At 38.0% G+C, this 20,881-nt stretch overlaps 1 protein-coding gene across 5 annotated transcripts in view; it reads left to right on the top strand.

Moving 5' to 3' along the window:
• LOC105490674 (leucine rich repeats and calponin homology domain containing 1) overlaps positions 1-20,881 on the top strand; it is a 204,122-nt gene that overhangs the window by 148,387 nt on the left and 34,854 nt on the right. For 3 of the 5 annotated variants that reach the window (XM_011756544.3, XM_011756543.2, XM_011756547.3), the window contains exons 10-16: positions 1,807-1,874; positions 3,905-3,991; positions 7,807-7,896; positions 8,009-8,045; positions 13,913-13,966; positions 14,657-14,729; positions 17,696-17,800. In XM_011756544.3, coding sequence (XP_011754846.2) covers positions 1,807-1,874; positions 3,905-3,991; positions 7,807-7,896; positions 8,009-8,045; positions 13,913-13,966; positions 14,657-14,729; positions 17,696-17,800 — 514 coding nt within the window. The remainder of the gene's footprint in view (positions 1-1,806; positions 1,875-3,904; positions 3,992-7,806; positions 7,897-8,008; positions 8,046-13,912; positions 13,967-14,656; positions 14,730-17,695; positions 17,801-20,881) is intronic. The other 2 variants (XM_011756546.2, XM_011756545.2) reach the window with 1 other exon arrangement.

Below are 20,881 nucleotides of genomic sequence, written 5' to 3'. Positions count from 1 at the left end.
GTTCGGGGCTATTTTAAAGTGAAATCACCAACAAAAAACACAACAGTGTGAAAACATGGCACTAACTAGACTGTGAAAAAGGACACTTATTTGCAGTAAGAGAGCCGAAAGAAGAAGGCAGAGGGTCACCTTGTTCCACCTCATCTGGGAACATACATGTCCTGGGACTCACATTTTTTACCTCTCTGCAGATGTTTGCAGATGACCTCCAGAGCGGCACGAATACTGGTTTTGGAACTAAAAATGCATGTTAGTGAATAGGCAAACTCACAAATGCAGAATCCACAGATAATGAGGGTCAACTGTATAACCATTTAACTTAGCAAAAGCCACCCAGTAAGCCTGTTTTGCCTAATGAAAAAAGAGACATTTTATACTCTTGGCTACTTCTAGTTTTGAAACAAAAAATCAAAAAGAAATACCCATTGTTCCTATGGTTGAAACCCAACCAAACAAAATCAGAACATGTTGTCTTGGTCATTTCTGGTAGTATATTTTACCCATGATTTTTTCTGTCATTTGGAGTGTGGAGAGTGGCACAGTCATGTATGCATTCACTGTATTGTACGTGAAAAGTATAACCACCATAGAAAAAGTCCAAGTGTGTTCCCAGCCAGAGTCTAGCATTGGGCAGCTAGCCATGTCTTCGAGAAAAGTCTTGTCCTAACAACACATCTGGAGGACTGGCTAGTCCCGAGTTAGTTAATGATATGCCAGAACCTTGACACAAATAGTGGTCCTTTTGGCTGGTGTTTTCTCCTAGCCAGGAAAATGTGGCCCTATTCAGGTCGGCTTTCGTTCTAGCCATCAGCTGGGTTAAAGCAGCGTTTCTCTGTGTCAGAGATGAACATGCAAGGAGGCCTGTGGAAGGCTCACGGTGGGACTTGCCTTTCTAAATAGCCAGTGCCACTAGTGCCGCTTTGGGAAAAAGTGGGGTGACAGTGCAGGGAGAACATTTGAGTGAATTCTGGGTGTTGTACACATGAAAACTATTAGATACAATCGGAAGCACTTTTCTGTTAAGAATTTTATACTTTCTCTTTTCCCCACTGCACACATATGCGTGCACACTCTCACACACATCCCTGCTGTCACAAACACTAGAGTGCGTCTTTACAGGTGACCCACAAGCCCAGGAGAGGGATCTCGCAATACAAGGAGGTGCTAAAAGGGCAACAGGAAATCCGGTGAAGCTTTAAATTTCTGATAAGTTAACAGATGCTGTGGTCCTGGGCCACATTTTTTAAAATTAAAGAATGTTTAATTATGGGAAAATACTTACAAAATGTACCACCTTAGCCATTTTTTAAATGTACACGTAGTTCAGAGTGTTTTAACTACATTCACGTTGTGCAGCCTATCTCCAGAACTCTTCTCATCTAGAGAACTGACCCTGTGTACCCTTTCAATAACAAGTCCCTCGTTCCCTCCTGGCAGCCCCTGGCAGCAAGCATTCTACTCTCTGTCTGGATGAATTTGATTACGGTGTACACCTCATATAAGTGTAATCAGTACAGTATTTGTGTTTTTGTGACTGGCTTATTGCACGTAGCATAATGTCCTCAAGGTTTATCTGTGTGTATGGCACGCGTGAGAACTTCGCCCTTTCTAAGGCTGAGTGACATTCTAGTGCATGTACGTTCCAGATTTTGTTTATCCATCCCTCCATAGATGGCTGTTCGGCTTGTTTCCAGCTTTTGGCTATTGTGAATAACACTGTTATAAACATGGGCTGGGCAGGTTTTGGCTCCTGACTACTGAGGAATAGCCAGTGGTTTTCAGGAACCCTGTGTGTTTTGTCCACAGGCAAGGACAGAAGACTGTGAAGAGCTGTTACGGATAGAAGAGGATGTACACTGGCAAACCGAGGGCATGTGAGTACCAAGGCCTCGGTTATGAGCCATCATCACTCTAAAATCCACTTTGCAAGCAGACTGGCAGTTCTGTTGTGATAGAATTTTGACCTGCTTTTCTGTGGGCACGCTGATATTCTTACAATATTGATAAGAAGTTGCCAGTTTTTCTCTGTCCGATGCTTTTTGTCATGATATTGGGCAGTACAAACCTCTTCCTTGGCCTTGAGTCTTACTTGTTTTGAGGCTGTGGGTAGTCATGTGATTCAGAGAATTAGCTAGAATTTCTAGATGGGAGGTTCTACTGTCCATACAATTGCCTGAAGAAGCCAACAGCTGGACCTGAAGTGACCTGTAGCTCTGATCTCCTTCTTTACCCCAAGTCATCCCCTTCAAGATCTGAGAACACCATAGACTTCTGGTCCCAAGACTTCCAACTGCCAGGGCTAGCATTTATTCAACATCATGTGCCAGGCATTGTCCTAAATACTTCACAGGCCATAACTCATTTCATCTTTACAACACTCCTAACAGACAAGTTCTGTTCTTGTCCCCCATTTCACAGATGACAAAGCTGAGGCACAGGAATATTGATTATCTTGCCGCAAGGTCACAGAGGGCCAGCATTTGAACCCAAGGAATCTTGTACTAGACAGATAATCCTTCTACTCTACTGTGGATAAATATTTGTTTAGCAAGATTTACAAGGGGAGGGAGTGTGTGATCCCATTAGACAATGAACCGTGTCCAGGGAAATTGAGTTTGGACTATGTGGTATAGAGTATAGTTTTTGTTCCCAGGATTTTTATTTCTATCATCTGGGAGGCAGGTGTGGACTCTCCATCGTACCTTGTAGGGTTTTTCTTCTTAGTGAGGATTTATCCCATTGTTAAAACTTTTCTCCTTGCAGAAAGTTGTTGTCTTACATTCTGTAGCAGGAAGGGCTTGCCGTGATCAAATCTCTCTTGTCCTTTAAAAACATTGGGAAGTTCCTCTCTGGTCACCGTCTGTATTACCAGCTACTCACTGGATACGCTGCTGAGAGCCACGGAGGCCTAACTTGGTTATACAATCAGAGAAGCATAGGGAAAGAGGCAGTTGTTTTAAAACTATATAAAGTTTTGGAAACTCCATTCTCAATCTTATACCTAGTGCTTTCAACCCTGGCTGTAAACCAGGATTATCTGTAGAGCTTTATAAAATCTGAACCCCTAGTCAGACCCACTTGGACGTATAGGGCCTGGCATGGTTTTTAAGCGCCACAGATGATTTTGCTGCATCTAGAGTTTGGACTGAGAACCACTGTCCCACACTGAAACCCTATATGCATTAAAGTAATCAAACTGGTTGAACGGGAGTTGGAAGGCCTAGAAGTAGTACAGACTCGTCCAGCTGATCCCCCTCATGAACCCTCCTAGAACTCAGTAAAGCACAACTGTGAGAGCCTCTCATCTAGGCCATTGCCTGACTGTGCACAGGAGCAGTTAGGGGTGCACAGGCATAAACATCTTATGTGAGCTGCTTTGCAGCAGAGCTGGGCTTCCCCTACTCAGGGGCTCTTCCCACCATGCTCTGGCATCCCACCCCACAAGGTACAAACACATGTTCACCATAGCACTGAATCTGTCAAAATCATTTTTATATGTTAGATGGATTTTTGTAAGTTTGCTTTTTAAGAAATTAGATGACATTCATGTTGTATTGATCATTTTCATTCTTTTTTCTTTCTTTTTGAGGCAGAGTCTCGCTCTGTCGCCCAGGCGGGAGTGCAGTGGCACGATCTTGGCTCACTGCAAGCTCCGCCTCCTGGCTTCACGCCATTCTCCTGCCTCAGCCTCCCGAGTAGCTGGGACTTCAGGTGCCCGCCACCATGCCCAGCTAAGTTTTTGTAATTTTGGTAGAGACAGGGTTTCACCGTGTTAGCCAGGATGGTCTCGATCTCCTGACCTTGTGTTTCACCTGCCTTGGCCTCCCAAAGTGCTGGGATTACAGGTGTGAGCCACCATGCCTGGCTGATCATATTCATTCTTATGCTTGGTTTCATGTTACAGAATAAGTTCATCCAAAGATCAGGACATGGATATAGCAATGATCGAGCAGCTGAGAGAAGCAGTAGATTTGCTGCAAGATCCCAATGGGTATGTATGTCTCCTTGGTCCAGGTTTCATGTGTAAATAATGCGTACTAATGTATTGAGTACATTGTCTACATTCCTAAAATACCTACACAAATAATTTTGGCCCAGTCCAGCTACTAACAAAAGTCATGTTTATTGCCTGTTTTCCCAAGATGCAAAAGTGAAAGAGTCAAACTTCTGGAGAGAGTGAGATCAGTTTCCCCTTTCACCACCCTTTATTGAGTTCATTCACCCCTCACGAAATTCATATGGGAATTTTTGGTATAATTCTTAGAAAACAAAACTATGGTAAAAGTACATATTTCATATTGCTTAAAGTTTAAACTCCTGATTTATAAAAAATATAAAGAAAACGTTTTCCAAAAAGGAAAGAATTGGTATATCAAGTAGTAGTATATTTATCTGGGGTAGTGCCAAATATATGTTAACTGAAGAATATATTTCTAAAGATTTGGGATACAGGATAATTTTTAAATGTGAATTTGCCTTGATCAGTAATAAGCACCACATGCAGTGGATATGTGGATAATATTTTTCTATTTCTTAACTAATGGTAATGGAATTCCCATGGACAAAATATTTTTCAGCTAAACAATAGCAGGTTTCATGTATCGGGTAATAACTTCATGATCTCTAGAGAACTAGAGGACTTGGTAAACTGATGTGGTCTTACAATATGATGAACATGGGAATCACACTGCAGCGATCCCAGCTGGGTTCTGCAAATTTATGAAAAGGGTGGTTAGTGTATCCCAGAATGCTAATGAGAATATACCACCTATGATTTCTGGCCCTGAAAGAATAGTGGTGGATCAGTTTAGTACAGCTGGAAATCCTTTGCAATTGATTTGAAAGGCATTTCAATTCTGCAGACATTGATTGAGTGTTTGGAGTGTGGGAAGATCTGCAGTGTGTACCTTGGGGGATGCAAAGATGGACAAGACACAGCTCTTGCCTTCCGAGAATTTAAACTAGAATGGATAGAGATTGCCTTGAGCAGTTATTTATAAGTGTAATTGGGCCAGGCGCAGTGGCTCACGCCTGAGATCCTGGCAATTTGGAAGGCCAAGGCAGGCAGATCACTTGAGGCCAGGAGTTTGAGACCAGTCTGGCCAACATGGTGAAACCCTGTCTCTACTAATAATACAAAAATTAGCTGGGCATAGTGGTGCGTGCCTGTAATCCCAGCTACTCAGGAGGCTGAGGTAGGAGAATCGCTTGAGTTCAGGAGGCAGAGATTGCAGTGAGCCGAGATTGAGCCACCACACTCCAGCCTGAGTGACAGAGTAAAACTGTGTCTAAATAATAATAATAATAATAAAACAAACAAATAAATAAATAAATAACTGTAATTGATTCAAGTGCTTCAAGTGGAGGTAAAAATGATAGACTTGAGCAAGTGCCCAACCTCAGGTAAAGGGGAGATGGGTGGACTGATCTTCCTGAAGGATAGGATAATGGCCTGGACCTTTAATGACTGCCAATTTCGAGAAAAAGAGAAATTCTGGATTGAATGAAAAGCTTAGGTAAAGGCATGAAGGTCAGAATGAATGGAGCCAGGTTGGGGAAATCTCAGGCAGAACAGAGGCTCTCCATCCTAGTGTGCTTCAGTATCACTTGTGGAACTTTTTCAGAATAGACACCAGGCACTTCCTTTGGGGACTGGAGTCAGCCAGTGCTTCTGATGTGCAGCCAGGACTGAGAATCACCAGAGACAGTGTAGAATGATGCAGGCAACTGCTTTGGATGCTGTTAAGGAGCTCAGATTTTATTTTATATTTAGAGGGAGGCAATGATGGTGTTTAAACGTGATTATTCATGTTAATTCTCCCTTATATTTGGCTCATGTCATAGGCACCTAATCAAGGTATGTTCAAAGAGCTGAATTCTACATCCTGAGCCAGGGCAGTTAGTGAAAGGATGTGTGTTTATGTGTATGCATTCATGTGTATGGTTGTTCATACATGTAAGTACATGTAGGCCTGTGTATGTGTGTATGTATTCATTATAATGAATCAGGAAGTAGGGTGGCTTGTGGAAAGAACAGACTTTGAATTAGCTAGAAACTTTTTAAACATAGCTGCAGCATCAGTTAACTTGGGTAAGTTATATGACTTCTCTGCATCCCGTTTCTTCATCTATAAGATGGGGTGACAAGTACCTACCTTTTAGGGTTATGAGGATTTGAAATAATACATAAACTACTGGTGGAGAAGTAAATTGGCAAAACCATTCCAGAAGTAACTTAGTATGTAACCAAGTCTAGAAACCTATATAAAACTTTGGAGTGAAATCTAAGAACTTATCCTAAGAGACAAGAAGACGTGAACAGTTTGGGGTAGAGAATGAGGGATAGGTATTTTTAATAGCAAATATTTGGAAAAAGAAATTATCTAACAATTTAGGGATACTTTAAGTGTATTATACTCATTGATAAGATGGAATGTGATGTGGCCAATATAATGTTTTTTAAAGTTTCTAGTGATATCATAGAATGCTTTTATGCTTTTAAAAAAGTGTATAACTTTTTTGTAAAAAAAGTATGTAAAAATGCACAATGTTTGATCCCAATTATATAGATAGAATTAGGTACCAGTTGTGCAGGAAATTTAGAAAAACTGGAAGGAAATATATTAAGATGGATTTTAAGAAGGAAATAAGATGAAAGGAAGTATATTAAGATAGTGGAAGAAAACAGTTTCAACTAACCTTCCAAGTAATACTTGATTCGCACCTTTATGGAGCACTATTTCAAAATATTATGTTGTAAAATTTTGTATGAATTTCATTGTCTTTCTAAAATAATCCACTACTTTGGCTGCTTTAGATCATTGTTATTTATCCTGAAATAATTTTTATAATATGACATCTAATTTTATAATATTTCTGTGAGCCAGTATAATAGTCATGAAGAGCCCTGGTTTTGTTTCTGATATAGAGAGGACACTTCAAAATGTCATTTATTTCTAACTGCTTTGGGACTGAATATTAGTAATAAAAAAGTTTACATACACATTGTGTTTTTTCTTTTATCTCACATTTCATAGATCCAGGAATTTTTTCTTTTTTAGTTAAGCCATTGATTATAGGATTAAATTTTAAAAGTTTACCTTTTATGTGTCAGAAAATTTAGTTGGCTATTGCTGTTCTGTCTTTATCTTGGCTTCTTCTCTCAAGGCCTTCTGATTGTTAGTTTGAGAGCATTTTCACAGGCCTCTATAATATAAACGCACCCCTGTTTAAGATGACTTTATAACTTTTATATAACTTACAGAAATTCCTGGCTTTATAGGCCTTTAAGGAAAAAAAAAAAAAAACTTCATCTCTTAAAATAGCAGAAATTTAGAAACTGTGTGAGACTATTTCAGAAGTAAAAATGCATATCAAATTGCTTGTGATTTTTTTAAGTGAGAGATACAATGTATATCTCCCTATTAAAACCAAATGCCATTGGTACATATACTATAATGTAATACTCTCAGCAACTTGACTTGCTTCTGTAAATTCATAAAGTTCTAAAATAAAATTGAGTATATGCTATACTACCTCTGAAAATTTTGATTTTATTAGGAATTACAATTATATTATAAACAAGTTGGATTGTATTACCAATAGCAGGTGGAATATTATATTTTGGCATATGGTGGGAAAATACCATGCACTTTGAAATTTCTGTCGTAAACTTTTCCTCACTTAACCCTAAAGATAAACATAACTTTTTAGTACATTAAAAATTTGAACTGGATAAGACCAATAGAATTTATTAAAAATAAAAGTTTAATAAATTTACGAATATCTTTTTTTCCTACTGTTTAGATTGAGCACAGATATTACAGAGAGAAGTGTTTTAAACCTATATCCTATGGGATCAGCAGAAGCCTTAGAATTACAAGATTCTGCACTGAAGTATGCTTACCTTTTATAACAAATTATATTTTCTCTTTTTATAATACACTGACATTTTTATGCTTTAAATTTCACTTTATATCTTTTTTTTTTTCTTTCCTTGTTCCCACAGTGGTCAAATACAGCTGGAAACATCTCCAGTATGTGAGGTAAGGCTGCTGGTGGGATTCACCAGAACTCTGTGCAATATTTTGCCGTGGAATACCGGCCACCACATTCTGTAAAGATTTGTCAGGGAGTGAAACGTCTTTATTAATGAGGCCGATATTCAGATTTGTTCAGGACACATTTTTCAACTTGTTTGTACGTTTGCCTCTTTAGTTCTGCTTTTCTACTCTACCTCACCCTCTGTTAAAGATGAGAGTTGGCTATTTCTATTGGATTCTGTAGATTTTTTTTACCTCAGATCATCTTGCTGAGTCAAGCGATGGCAACTAAAATACATAGGGAATCTGCCTGTGTGTCGGAACCTGGAGGAGGACCGTTCAATGTAGATTTTAGAGCCAAGAAAAAATCTGGGAATTGGCTAGATGGAAATTAGCTAGAAAACACCTGAAAGACAAGAATAAATGACTTGAGAATGTCGAGGAGGATTAAAAGAATATCATAAAGAGAAACTGGTGGGGATATTTGAAGACAGGTTAAGGATGGGGTCGGTAGAGTTACATGGAGTGAAATGTGGGTGGCTGTAACGAAAGCAGTTTTGACCTAAAACTAGAGATGAGCTTAGAATGTCACAAAGCGAGAATGTTACCCCAGTCAGAGAGAGGTAAGTTTGAGCTGGTGATCTGGGAGTGAAACATAGGTTACAACCCATTTCCTGAATGGATTTAGGATGGCTAATTTAGGTACCAAGATTGTGTACCAACAGTTGATGCCCCACTGAGGTATTTGCACATGTACTATAGTAAAGCGGTTTCACAGACTTAACTATGTCTCTGTGTTAAAGAAATAAGGAAAAAGGAAGTGTCACTATAAAAGGAAAAGCCATGTTGCTAGAGAGTGTGGTTCCATTGTTAAGTGCAGTGACTTGGAATTATATTAGGTGTCAGTCCCATCCCAAAGACTGGCTAACTGTGGGGAACTTAATTAGCCTCTCTCAACATTCATTACTGTAACTGGGATCATAATACCTATTGTAAAGATCGAATTAGGAATTTTGATTCAGAAAATGTCACATAATATAGAATATCTAAATGTTAGCTATTAGCTTGCTTCTCTATTTTTGTTATTGGTGTGGTCTTTAAACAGAATTACTGTACCACCTCTTCCCTGGGTGGAGGCATAATTGAATTACCTGATAGTGGGACATTGGAAGTCTTTTATTTGCAGTCTCCCCGAACCCATTTCATCAGGTTCTTCCTTTGAGGTTGATTTTGGTTCTGTGCAGACTTAACTTCTTTTTTAGCTTCTTATCTGGAAATAATTTTTTAAAATTTAATTTTATTTTTTTGTAGAGATAAGATCTCGATTTGTTGCCCAGGTTAGTCTCAAACTGCTGGTTTCAAGCGATCCTTCCTCCTCAGCCTCTCAAAGTGCTGGGATTACAGGTGTGAGCCTGTAATTTGGTGCCACACTATGTCCATCTGTCCCTCTTTGGTGATGTTAATTTGATCACCCCATCAAGATATGACTCCATTTCTCCACCGTGTAATTGCGGTTTTATTTTTTCATTGCAGCTAACAAGCAGTCTGTGATGAGATAGTTCAAGACCATCTTAGCATCCAGCTGTAGACCCACTTTTGAGTCTAGTAAAATAGCAGATGGCCACCTGTTTACGTGATTTCAGGAGCACAAGAAAGACACAAAACTTGTAGAATAAAGATATATCCCCTACATTTTTAATACACAATTGGATGGTCATTGCAATAATTTTGTCTTCTAAAATGTATAATTCCTGATTTTTTTTTAAAAAAGGAAGTATTCCTACATGCCAGACCATGTGCTTTGTATATTACATAAGTTACCGTTATTTCATTTCTTCAACAAATATTCGTCGATTGCCTCCCATGTCTCAAGCACCACTCTGGACACTGAGAAAGTAACATTAAAGACACAGAGCTCCTACACTTACGAGTTTAGATTCTAGATAAGGTATAAGTGAAAAGTGGGAGTTATCATACCTGAGTGACGATGCAGGATTTGAAGCTCAAGATCAAAGTGACTGGCCAGGTCACTTACATGTAAAAGGCTTGGCCCTGCTTTCCTACTGCAGTATATTGCCTCTTCATGCTGTGGACTAGTGGCAACACTAAGTCTTGTCATGCTTACAAACCTTAGAGGTGCCTGACTGCATCAAATGTTTTCTTCAGATCTTGGCAGAAGAAGAGCAGCCATGATACTTATGTGTGCATGAGCAATGCTTCCAATAATGTGAATGGGTATGGAAGGAATAAGGGATGGGTATATACTAAATATAGACTGAGCCCAGTTCATAGTTTTGTCTAGGTCTAGTTTTCATCCCATCTTCTTTTAAATTTATTGTAATTATTTTATTTTATTTATTTATTTTTTTTTTTTGAGACAGAGTCTCGTTCTTGTCGCCCACGTTGAATGCAGTGGCACAATCTCAGCTCACTGCAACCTCCACCTACCGGGTTCAAGCAATTCTCCTGCCTCAGCCTCCTGAGTAGCTGGGATTACAGGCACCCGCTACCATGCCCGGCTAATTTTGGTACTTTTAGTAGAGACAGAGTTTCGCCATGTTGGCCAGGCTGGTCTCAAACTCCTGACCTCAGGTGATCCACCCACCTCGGCCTCCCAAAGTGCTGGGATTACAGGCATGAGCCACCGCACCTAGCCTCATCCCATCTTTTAATCTAATAGCAATACATGCACTGATTTACTAACTACACAATTCCAATGGTTATTAGAAATTGCTACTGATATTAAACATTTTGGTGTTTTGGGAAGGAATGTTTAAATGTCACATTTCCTTAATATCAGCCCAAGACTGTTTTATGTAGAGTTTCCTCCCATTTTCCCATCAGCAAAGGTGAACTGTATCTTTGCAGTCAGTTCTAGATTTTCAGAATGGATTTCTACTTACTGATCTCCTCTTTATTTCTCCTGTTGTTTGTCTTTCTCATTGCATAGCACAAACACTTAGCATTCTCACTCGAAGTGGGACCCAGCTGTACCTGGTACACAGTGAGTAGTTAGTGAGGATTTCTGGAAGGGAGGAAAGAAGAAAGAGAAAGAGATAGGAAATTAAATGATAAGGATTAGGCTTTGGTAAGCAAAATTTCAGTGTACTGCTTATTTGATGTACAGATCTCTGGGTCTTAACTGATAGCTGCAAACACTCCATTGTTTAGGTAAGGTGTATATTATGTTCCTCTAAATTCATTTCCTTGTGCTTGTCTAACTTGAAAATCATCTGACACTTTTCCACATGCTCATAAAGCTTCATGGGTTTTTCCTGAAGTTTAACCATGCTTGCTACCATTATATTATGTGGAAAAGCCTAATATCCTCCTAAAGTAGGAAACTTGACTTCCAAGTCATATATCAATCATTCGGTCAGTTGGGCCAACCCAGCTTTCCCTCCAGTGATGAGTCTGTTTGTTCCATCAGCCAAGGCCATTAAGCCCATAGGTGTCGAGCTACAGCTCTGCACAGGCTCTGTGCTCAGTGCTGTGAGGGCCTCCCAGCCAGCTACTGCACCCTTGTCTCCAGAGTGAATTTTCTGCTCTAATTGGGCAGATTGTATTACTCCTCTGTACTCAGAGAATGTACCAGGTCCAACCTTCCTTAGCACCTTCATTTTAGCATGCTACTTAAAATGTCTTTGAACTTTCACTCTCATAGTTTTAAAAACACGTATATACCTGTGTCCGTGATTTCGGGAGTCCCTTGAAGACAGAAAACCTCAAAAAAAAAAAAAGATACTTTTATTCTATCTCCAACTTACAATGTTTTGTGTTATTTTAACATAAGGTTTATTTATTTTTTTTCTTTTTTGGTTGAAGGAGGAGTATTTGGCATAAGGAATTCTCACTCCTTGTTTTCCTTCTGTAGGGCAATTATCTGTCCTTGGCAGACACATCTCTATGATTTTAAAAACGGAGGGGGAATAGCTGGCTCCGATGGAAAAAGGAAGTCACAAGGAAAAGAAAAGAGAGTAGTGAATTCACAGGGCCAGTGATAAGGATTATGTAGAGCTAAAATATGATCTTTACTTATGATTTGGTTATTTTTATATTCTTCTGTCTCATTCAAGCAGAAAGTAACATCTTTCAGCATAGCCCTATATTGATCCGCCAGTATTTGTTGAGTGCCTGTGCTAGATTCAGCCTTGTTTTTGTGTAAAGGACTGGAAGATGAAGGCTCTGAAGTTGCCCTCACTTTAATTAATTTTTTTTAATTGTGGGAGTAAGAGGATTTAGATGTTGAAAAATTTACAGAAGAAATAAGATGGTCTGCAGTCCTGAGCTTGTTTTAGGTGCTCAGGGACACTGGGGAAGGGGTAGAGTTTAAGGAGAGGAAAGTAAACTTAGACTTTGGGCATTTTGGGGTTTGGCCCTGTAGCCAGGAGCTATGTTGAGCAAGACAACGTGGCTATGGGGAATCAGCTCTCTGTGAGCCACACGGAAAGGGGAGGCCAGGATTATGAAGCGGTTTGTAATTGGTGGCACATCACGTGATCTGACTTTAAACATACTTTACGTGACTGTCCACATCAAGTGTGGGTGGCACTGTCATCCATGCAGGAAGAATTGCAAATTGTATGGCTCTTACATAAATAATATCGAACGGGGAAGGGTCTGGGAGATGATAGGGCAAACTAGAGGAAAGAAATTGCTTATAGAAAGAATCAAACCTGAAGTTACTTGTTAGCAACTCTAACAAAGCCATTTAATTGAATAGGGACATTAGTGACATTTTATTCTAAAAATATGGTTTCCTCTTGGATTTGTGTCAAAGGTGGGAAGGTTTGTAAATAGCACTCCTCGACAATGAATAGGAACAGGCATCTTAAATGTACAATAATTTGGTGGCATATATGAAGGTGTTTATATAAGCTAACACCCAATTTTTTATCAGGGAGGATCAGGGGGGTTCTTGACTACCTTATAAAGAAGGCAGATCTGGGTAAGAAACTAGAGTGCGTCCCTTGTGGGCCACTTGTTTCTATGTGTCCCTTTCATGCTGGTTTTACAAGATTTTGCTCTCAGCCACTGTTCCTCAACTTCTACACTATCTCTCTGGACCATCTGGTCACCTTGTGGACTCAGGCACCCCGTATATAATAATGACTTTGAAACCTGTAGCTCATGCCTCAAGTTCCCCCCTGTACCCCAGCAGTCAGATTTTATCTCCATGCCCCACAAATTTCTCCTTCTCTACATAGCTAAACTGATAACTATCAACTTCTTCTTAAACTGCTCCTGTGTTCTCCGTGGTATTCAGTGATGCTACCATCTACCCAGTCATTCCTGCTGGAAATCAGGATGTCATCTTGACTTTTCTCCACGACCAGTTATAAATCCTGCACATTTTATGACAGAAAAAAAATTTGTAATTTTTTCTCTTAACCAGTAGTTGTCAAAGTAATCTGATGTTGAACTGACAACATGAGATTTGCCCAGTTAATTTGGGGTCCAGACGTGTATTTATTGAATGCTCCCAATGTGATTCTGCATATTTAGGAAGTACTACCCTGAGCCATTTCTAAAAACCATAATTAAAATGAGGATGGGAACCAGCAGGCAGCTTGTTCACCTAGCAAGGTAAGCTGACATCCACAGATATTTTGGAGTGAACTCCTTGTTCTGGGGAATTCTTCATCTTAGTTTGTATAATACTTTAGATGTATTTTTCTATGAATACAGCTACATGTTTTCAGAACATATGAGTATGGTCTCCCTAGCTACTGAACACACTAACTAATTCAACAGATATACGTTGTGTACCCATGGACTGGGGACATGATGGCAGTAAGAAAGATGCAGTTCTTGCCTCAACAGTCTCACAGTCTAATGGAACATACCATGCTTTTTTCTTCTTTTTTAAGGTGCAAAGTGATCTAACATTACAGAGTAATGGGAGCCAGTATTCTCCAAATGAGGTAAGTTTCTTGAAGATTCATGGAAGGTGAGGTGTTTCTTGATGGCTGGATTGGAATATCTTTTACAGAAATATATAATCTAAGACTTGGGATTAATTGAGTCTTTGGGGAAATCTGTCTAACTCTCATTGGCTATCATAGCTTTATCTGGTCCTATTCATAATTAAATATTTATTTTTATGAGATATGTTTTAAAAAACCGAATGTGGGAACATCTTTACAAGAAAACAGAATGAAGATCACTTAAATAGGCAACATTTAGAATGTCTTGTTCTCCATAAATGATTCAGTGTGTGATTCAGTATTACTGAGTTCAGTATTATCTGTTTCCTCATCAGATGTGCCCTCTTTTGGATATAAGTGGATATATGTGTGTGTGTGTGTGTGCATGCACCCATGCACACACCTGTGCAAGAGGATTGCCAGTGTCACATAATTGTAAAATGTTCTTAAAATGGGCAAAACAAACTGAGTGGGTCACTCTAAAACAACATTCTGTTGATTATGCCACTTAACATCTTTACAAGGTGATTTTTTTTTAGCCAGGACTTCATCACACAGCAGCAAATGTGAAAAGGGAGTAGTTTTGTTACAATCCTTGAAGATAGAAAACCATACGTAGTTCTTCTTCTGTTTTCTTCTTTTGTTCTTTTATTTTTTTCCTAATTTCCTTTCCTTCCAACACCACAGATTAGAGAGCACTCCCCTGCAGTCTCTCCTACCACAAACAGCCCAGCTCCATTTGGCCTGAAGCCTCGATCAGGTAAATGAAAACCTCAGCCCATTCTTACACTAAATAACTCATTGCTTTCTCTGGAGCCTTTTAAGTGTATGCATTATCAATGTGCACATCCTTGTCAGTTCTGCTGAGCTGAAATCCTGGCATCTGCAGCTAGGGGAGGCCAGAGTTTGTAGCTTTGTTTTCAGTGAATCAGCTAAGTCTGTGTTATCAGTAGTGGATAACCTGTCTTCGTTTGAATCAGAGCAAAGAAGAAAAAGGTGGGAGCATGTAAGTGGGGACGAAATACTCTATTGATTTTTTTTTACCTAAGGAAGATAAAATAGCTGCCCTTTGGCCCCAGTGGTTCCTGGTGCTCGGCTGAGTTAAGGGGCAGCCTGCCTCTGGAAAAGTGACTCCTTTCTGAGACATCCTCATTTGCTTTCTGAGTCTGGTAGGTTCTGTGTGTTTACTCACATAACAGAGTGGTCATTTCAAGGCTTGCGTGAGTGGTCAGGAATTACTTTTTAAAAAGTCTTTTGAGAAAGCATTCTGCTTATATTACCAATTTTATTTTAATTTGTTATGAGTTTATTCACAAAAGTAAATTATAGCAATGTACAAAATAATGGTTGCTTTTGAAAAGGAAGCACTCTGTATAGAAAAATTTGATTCTTCTGATTTCTCCATTTATTTGAAGTTCTGTTGCTAATCTTCCTTCTTTTAGGTCTTTCTTTGTTTTAATATTTTTGACTCTTTGGTATTTAGTCTACACTTATTACTCATGCTTTTAAGCAAGTGCTAATAAAGAATTCAGACACTTTTAAGAGCTGGTAGGGAACTCAGATGTTCTTGAATTCTCCAGCAACGCATTTTGACAACAGTAGAGGTCATACATGTGTATATTTTGCAAAAAGGCACCCATAGGAAAAATAAAGATGATACTTTAATAAAGGAAATGTTTTTCATTCTTGGGGCAGGTTGATTGATGGGTGACAATTGGCCAGGTGTAATGGTTTCCTGGCAGTTTGAATGGGCCGTAGGAAAAAAGCCATTTGAGAAAGTGCTTGAGTGTGACAAGGGTTAGTGAGTGTTTTATGGAGAGCCAAATTTTACATGAAATAAAACTCAAATGGCTGGTCTTCTCATGTTTGGAACTAAGCAAATGTGATCAGTTCTGGGCTGAGGCCCTTGGCTGGGTTTTCATTTCCATGGTCTCAGGTGTGTCCTGGGAGGAATGGGGGTGAGTCCAGGCACACCGCATCTGTGCCTTCAGTGACGACCCGCCAGGAGACTCACTTTACACACTGAGGACTTCATGTTGAGCTGCAGACTGTCTCCTAATCCTCACAGTCAGTTTTACACAATTTAAAAGTATGGTATAATTGAGCGAATCAAAGTTGAATGGATCTTCAAAGAATAATATTCTGTTGAATGTGTAACTTGCAATTGTAGAATTATTTTGGTGACTTTTTTATTCTTTTTATAGAGTCCAAACTGAACTTATTACAGTTAGGGTTTACGTTGTACTGGGGCTGTTAAACCATTTCACATTCTTTGTAGCAGTGAAAAATAAATGGAGCTTTTATTTTGAATAGGAGAAAACGAAGTTAATTTCCTCTCCAAGCTTCCAGCCTTTCTATAATGCTGACTAACAAATGTGGAAATTGTTCTTGTTGTTGAAAGCTCTATGGAGTTTGGTTGCTGTAAATAATGCTATTTATCTTCAGGATCATCAAGTGACATGTTGGAACTTTATAAAAGTTGCATTATGTATGGAGATTTTTTTCAGTTGATTTAACAGTTTTAAAATATTATAGTATATATGCTTAAATGTATTTTTCACATTTTCTGGAAAGTAATATATACAGTAATCTTAACTGGAAAGCATATAGTTTTAAAAGATAGAAACCATTTTTGATTCAGTAGCTTTAGAATGCTTAAAGCCAGTTAATTTTTATTTTGAAAGTGTGTGGATTTATGTGATTTCTGTGTTATAAATAAAAACGGACTGCTTAAATTAGCAAGTTGAAATAAGAACTTAGAGTAGGCTGACAGTTTCTTTCACTTCTTTCTGGGTCCTCCTCCCAAACGAAGACAACTGCACATACCCAAATATTTATGTCTAGAACTATATCCACTTATTTTACTGACCCTGCCTTATGACTGAATAAAAAATAATATAGATATTTCCTAAATATGAAATTGCCATATGGATATTTAGTGCAAAAGTAAGAATTGCTATCATTTCATAAGTGACCAACTCAGAAGTTCTTGAAATTGATTGATCTCTGTTGGTTAATTGGATTTGTTGTTAAATAGACTGTACTAGTCTCCAACATTTTTTGTCTTTTGTTTTTTAACTGAGCAATATTGAAAACAGTATTGAGAGGTATGTCCAGGATTGAGAAAAGAATTAGCTAGATTCAGCTATCTATAAAGCATGCCAATAGACCTACAGATGTCTTTAAAAAGAAATTTGACATTGCTTTGGAGAAAAAAAAATCACTAATGGTAAATGATGATTCTATAATAGTTTTATTTATAAATAATAGATATATTTACACCTATTAAGTTTTATTCTATGTCACCAATATTTTTGTGTGTGAATCGCATTTTGTTAGTTTTTTAGAAAGTCTTTGAGAAAGGTATCTGGCAGGTCTTTTGCCTTTTTATCTACCTAACCTTTGGGTACTCTTTCTTTCCTCTGACCTGATTCATTAGTACTCTAAGTCTGTGGGCTTGCAGAACTGTTAAGATTAACAATATGAACTGCATGCAAAGTGTATGATTGATGGGTACTAACACTCAGTTTTTATCATTCTTTTTATTCCATGCACCATCTTTCATTCTTCTCCTATATTGTGCATTTGAAATTAAACCCCATATAAATGAAATCCACTCTTCATTTCCATGCAAACCCTATGCCATTTGTGAAATGCTGCTGCCCCTTTGGTTTTTCCTGGTCCTTGTGCAACTGTACGCGGACTGGCTCTCTGGCTCCCCTGCAGACCCAGCCCTCATTCTTCCTCCTATCTCCTTCAACACACTTACACAGGCACAGACATGGGACAGCTCTAGCTACAGTGTTCCATCTGAAGGAGACAGTGACAATGGTAGGTGGCTTTGTACCTATTCTCCAATGTTCTCATTAATAAGCCAATGCGTATACTGAACATTCATCTCTGTGCAGCTGAAGATAGAGTACATTCACCTGCATGCTTGGTACGAGAAATAATGTCTAAGCCTGGAAAGTAAAGTCCAGAAAAGTGCATGTGGATTGTTCTCTAGCGGTTTGTCAAACTCCAGTTTAATTAACTTGACTATTCTGGATTTGGGGAAGGCATTATAATACTTTCTTCTCTACCCTTTTCTGCTTGGGTTTTTTGGTTTGTTTGCTCGTTTACAAAGATTTGGGGTTTGCACATTTGGATTTATCTTTGCTTGTTCCTGCATCTGAACTAAATGGTTTTAGAGTTTGATATTTTATTATTCATGCTTACTGTGTAACCTAAGGTAATTAAAATGTAGCATGGCTGATCCTAGAGTATTGCATTGAAAATAATGTTAATGTGGAGAAATTTCTAAAAATGAAATCGTTTGCCTTCTTTTTTCCAAATTATTGGCATGTTTTGACTTTTGATACCTTCTTGAGTATAAGTTCATCTTTTTGACATTCAAGGATAGTAACTTGGCCTGAGAATCAAATGTGTAAATAAAAAAATCGAGGATACTCAGCTAGTATTCATGTGGATATCTTTTAATTTTAAATCTTACGTGGCCTAAGAGATTACAATAAAATATAATTATTTTGATCTACACGCCACGTATGTCTTCATCTCCATTCTAGTCTAATTTCATTCTAGTTTTCTAAATCTTCAAATTTTAAACATTTTACTTCAGAATACACAGTGATTGCAGTCAATTTAAATGAAACAGAGAATGTGGTTTATAGGGAAGAGTAGTGAGGTACAGGGTATAGCCACAATGCAGACATAATGGGAAGATATGTTTTCTGATAATATTTCTCTTTTCATCTAAGTATGTTATACGTAATACCTAGAAATATATATATTTAAGACACTTGCTGTGATTTCTGGTTAAAATTCAACCAAAAATGCTTCTACAATTTCCTTATGGAGAAGGACAATGTACACTTTGGCAGAGTAGTTATAAAAGGAATTTAATATTTCATAGATTTCTAAATGTTTAAACTGAAAATAAATAGGATTAAAAAACAACAGTTATGAAACAAATGGCTCTGCTTATACCATCGAGTTTTAAATTTTGGAAGTTGAAGAGGGCTAAATGGAAACTTTCTTGATAAACTTTTTCTTTCTTAAGGTTTTTTTTTAATGGAGGGGAGGCATTCTTGTTTTTCAGAAAGCATAGCTATTTATGGGCCTAATGTTGTTTAAAGGAAATAAAGCCTAAAATGAAAGATTTATGTGTGGTTTGGTATTTCCTTAGGAATGATATCTGAAACCAAAGGATTTTTTTTTTTTAAAGCTGGGAAACAATTAGACTTCTTATGTAGCAGTAGAATTACTATCTTTATAGATGAACAGGCTAAAACCAGAAAGGTGAGGTGAGCCGCCTGGATCACACTGTGGGGTTGAGGTGGAGGTGAAGCCACACCAGGGTTCCTAACTCTGGAATCATCTCTGCTGCATCTACATTCAGGCTGCCTTCATTTGATTAAAAATCCTTAAATTTCCATAGAAAGTAATCATTGTGGAAATCTTTCTAAAAATAAAATAACCTTGCAATAGTTATTAAATTATTTTTTCTATGAGTAAGAATTCCAGGAATTCACATGCAGCTGTTGTGCTGTACCACAATAATAATAAAGCCATCGTTTTCAATACTCATGGTTCAGTCGATCATGTCAGATGTTTGAAGATTGTCATTTTTTCCTATTTGCAATTTGTCTCTATTATGCCCTGGGCAACAGAAAATTTTCTGTATAGCAATAGTCTTTACAAATATTCATTTAGCTTCCCAGATCTGACTTTTATGTTTATCTTCATTCTCTTTGTTCTTAACTTTGACCTGTGATTGGAATACATTTTCTAATGGTTTTTTCTTTTTTTTTTTTTTTAGTTAAAGAAGCTGCACTGTATGTTCACAAGTGTGTGAGCTAATGTTGGGAAAGGAACACAGACTATTTTTTATGTTGTTCTTACTGGTTCCTCTTAAGCAGAAGATCCTACTCAGGGGCCTCTCTTGGCATTTCAAAGCTGATTACATCAGTTTTGTTTCCTCATATTTTCTCCATTATTCAATATTGGCTGCTATCTTTGTAAATAACCTTTATAAATAAACATCATCTTATTACCAGCTCAACCTAATGTAATCTAACTTGACTTTTATTTATACTTTTTAGTTATTATTTTTGGTAAAGTTGTCCTTTTTTTACCTTGCTCACTGTCTTGCTTTATATAAACTTATCCCTTTATTTAAATTCTTTCAAATATTTTATTCCCATTCTATCTCATTTTAAAGTCCCCATTTCTCTAAAACTTATCCTTCAAACAGATTTTTTTTAAATTGGCAACCTGGGTAGAAGGTCCTTGGGAGTTTGAGTTCTCAAAGTCCTCAAAGTTCTGCCGCATGAGGTGGATGGAGGAGGATGTGGAAGTTTGTCTGTGGGGTTGTCCGGGCCCACCCTGGAGCTGGATGGGACAGCTTTAACCTCTGTTTTTAACCTGATGGTTTAACTTCTGCTTTTCCCCTCCTCTTGTGTCCTCTTACTGAATCTTTCCTCTTCACTTCACTTTGAAGTTAAAAACCATTTCTATCTTCTTCGGGGTAATTTTTGCTCTTTCATTTGCAGTGAATTTGTAGGTGCTACTTTATACTTATTGAAAATTAATCTTTAAGTTATCACCAGAGAATGGATGAATGGACCAGTTTACATTAGTCTCTGAAGTAACCATGTGTCTTGTACCACTTTGCAGATATTTTCCTTAATTTTTTACAGTAATCTTACACTATAGGTATTATTTTTCCCATTAGAAAAATGAAGAAACTGAGGATATAAGAGGCATTTTAGTGGCTCTCAACTCTGGTTTTATGTTAGAATCACCTGGGCATTTTGTAAAACTATAACCACTTAGGCCATGCCATAGTCAGAAATGCTCATTTATTTGGTGTAGCATTGAGTCTAAGCACTGGTCATTTGTTTTACTTGTTTT

The sequence above is a fragment of the Macaca nemestrina genome, chromosome 16 (genome assembly GCF_043159975.1).
Source record: "Macaca nemestrina isolate mMacNem1 chromosome 16, mMacNem.hap1, whole genome shotgun sequence".
Classification (NCBI taxonomy): Eukaryota; Metazoa; Chordata; class Mammalia; order Primates; family Cercopithecidae; genus Macaca; species Macaca nemestrina.
The sequence above is the reverse complement of the archived record's forward strand: the minus strand, read 5'-3'. Positions and strand labels throughout refer to the sequence as shown.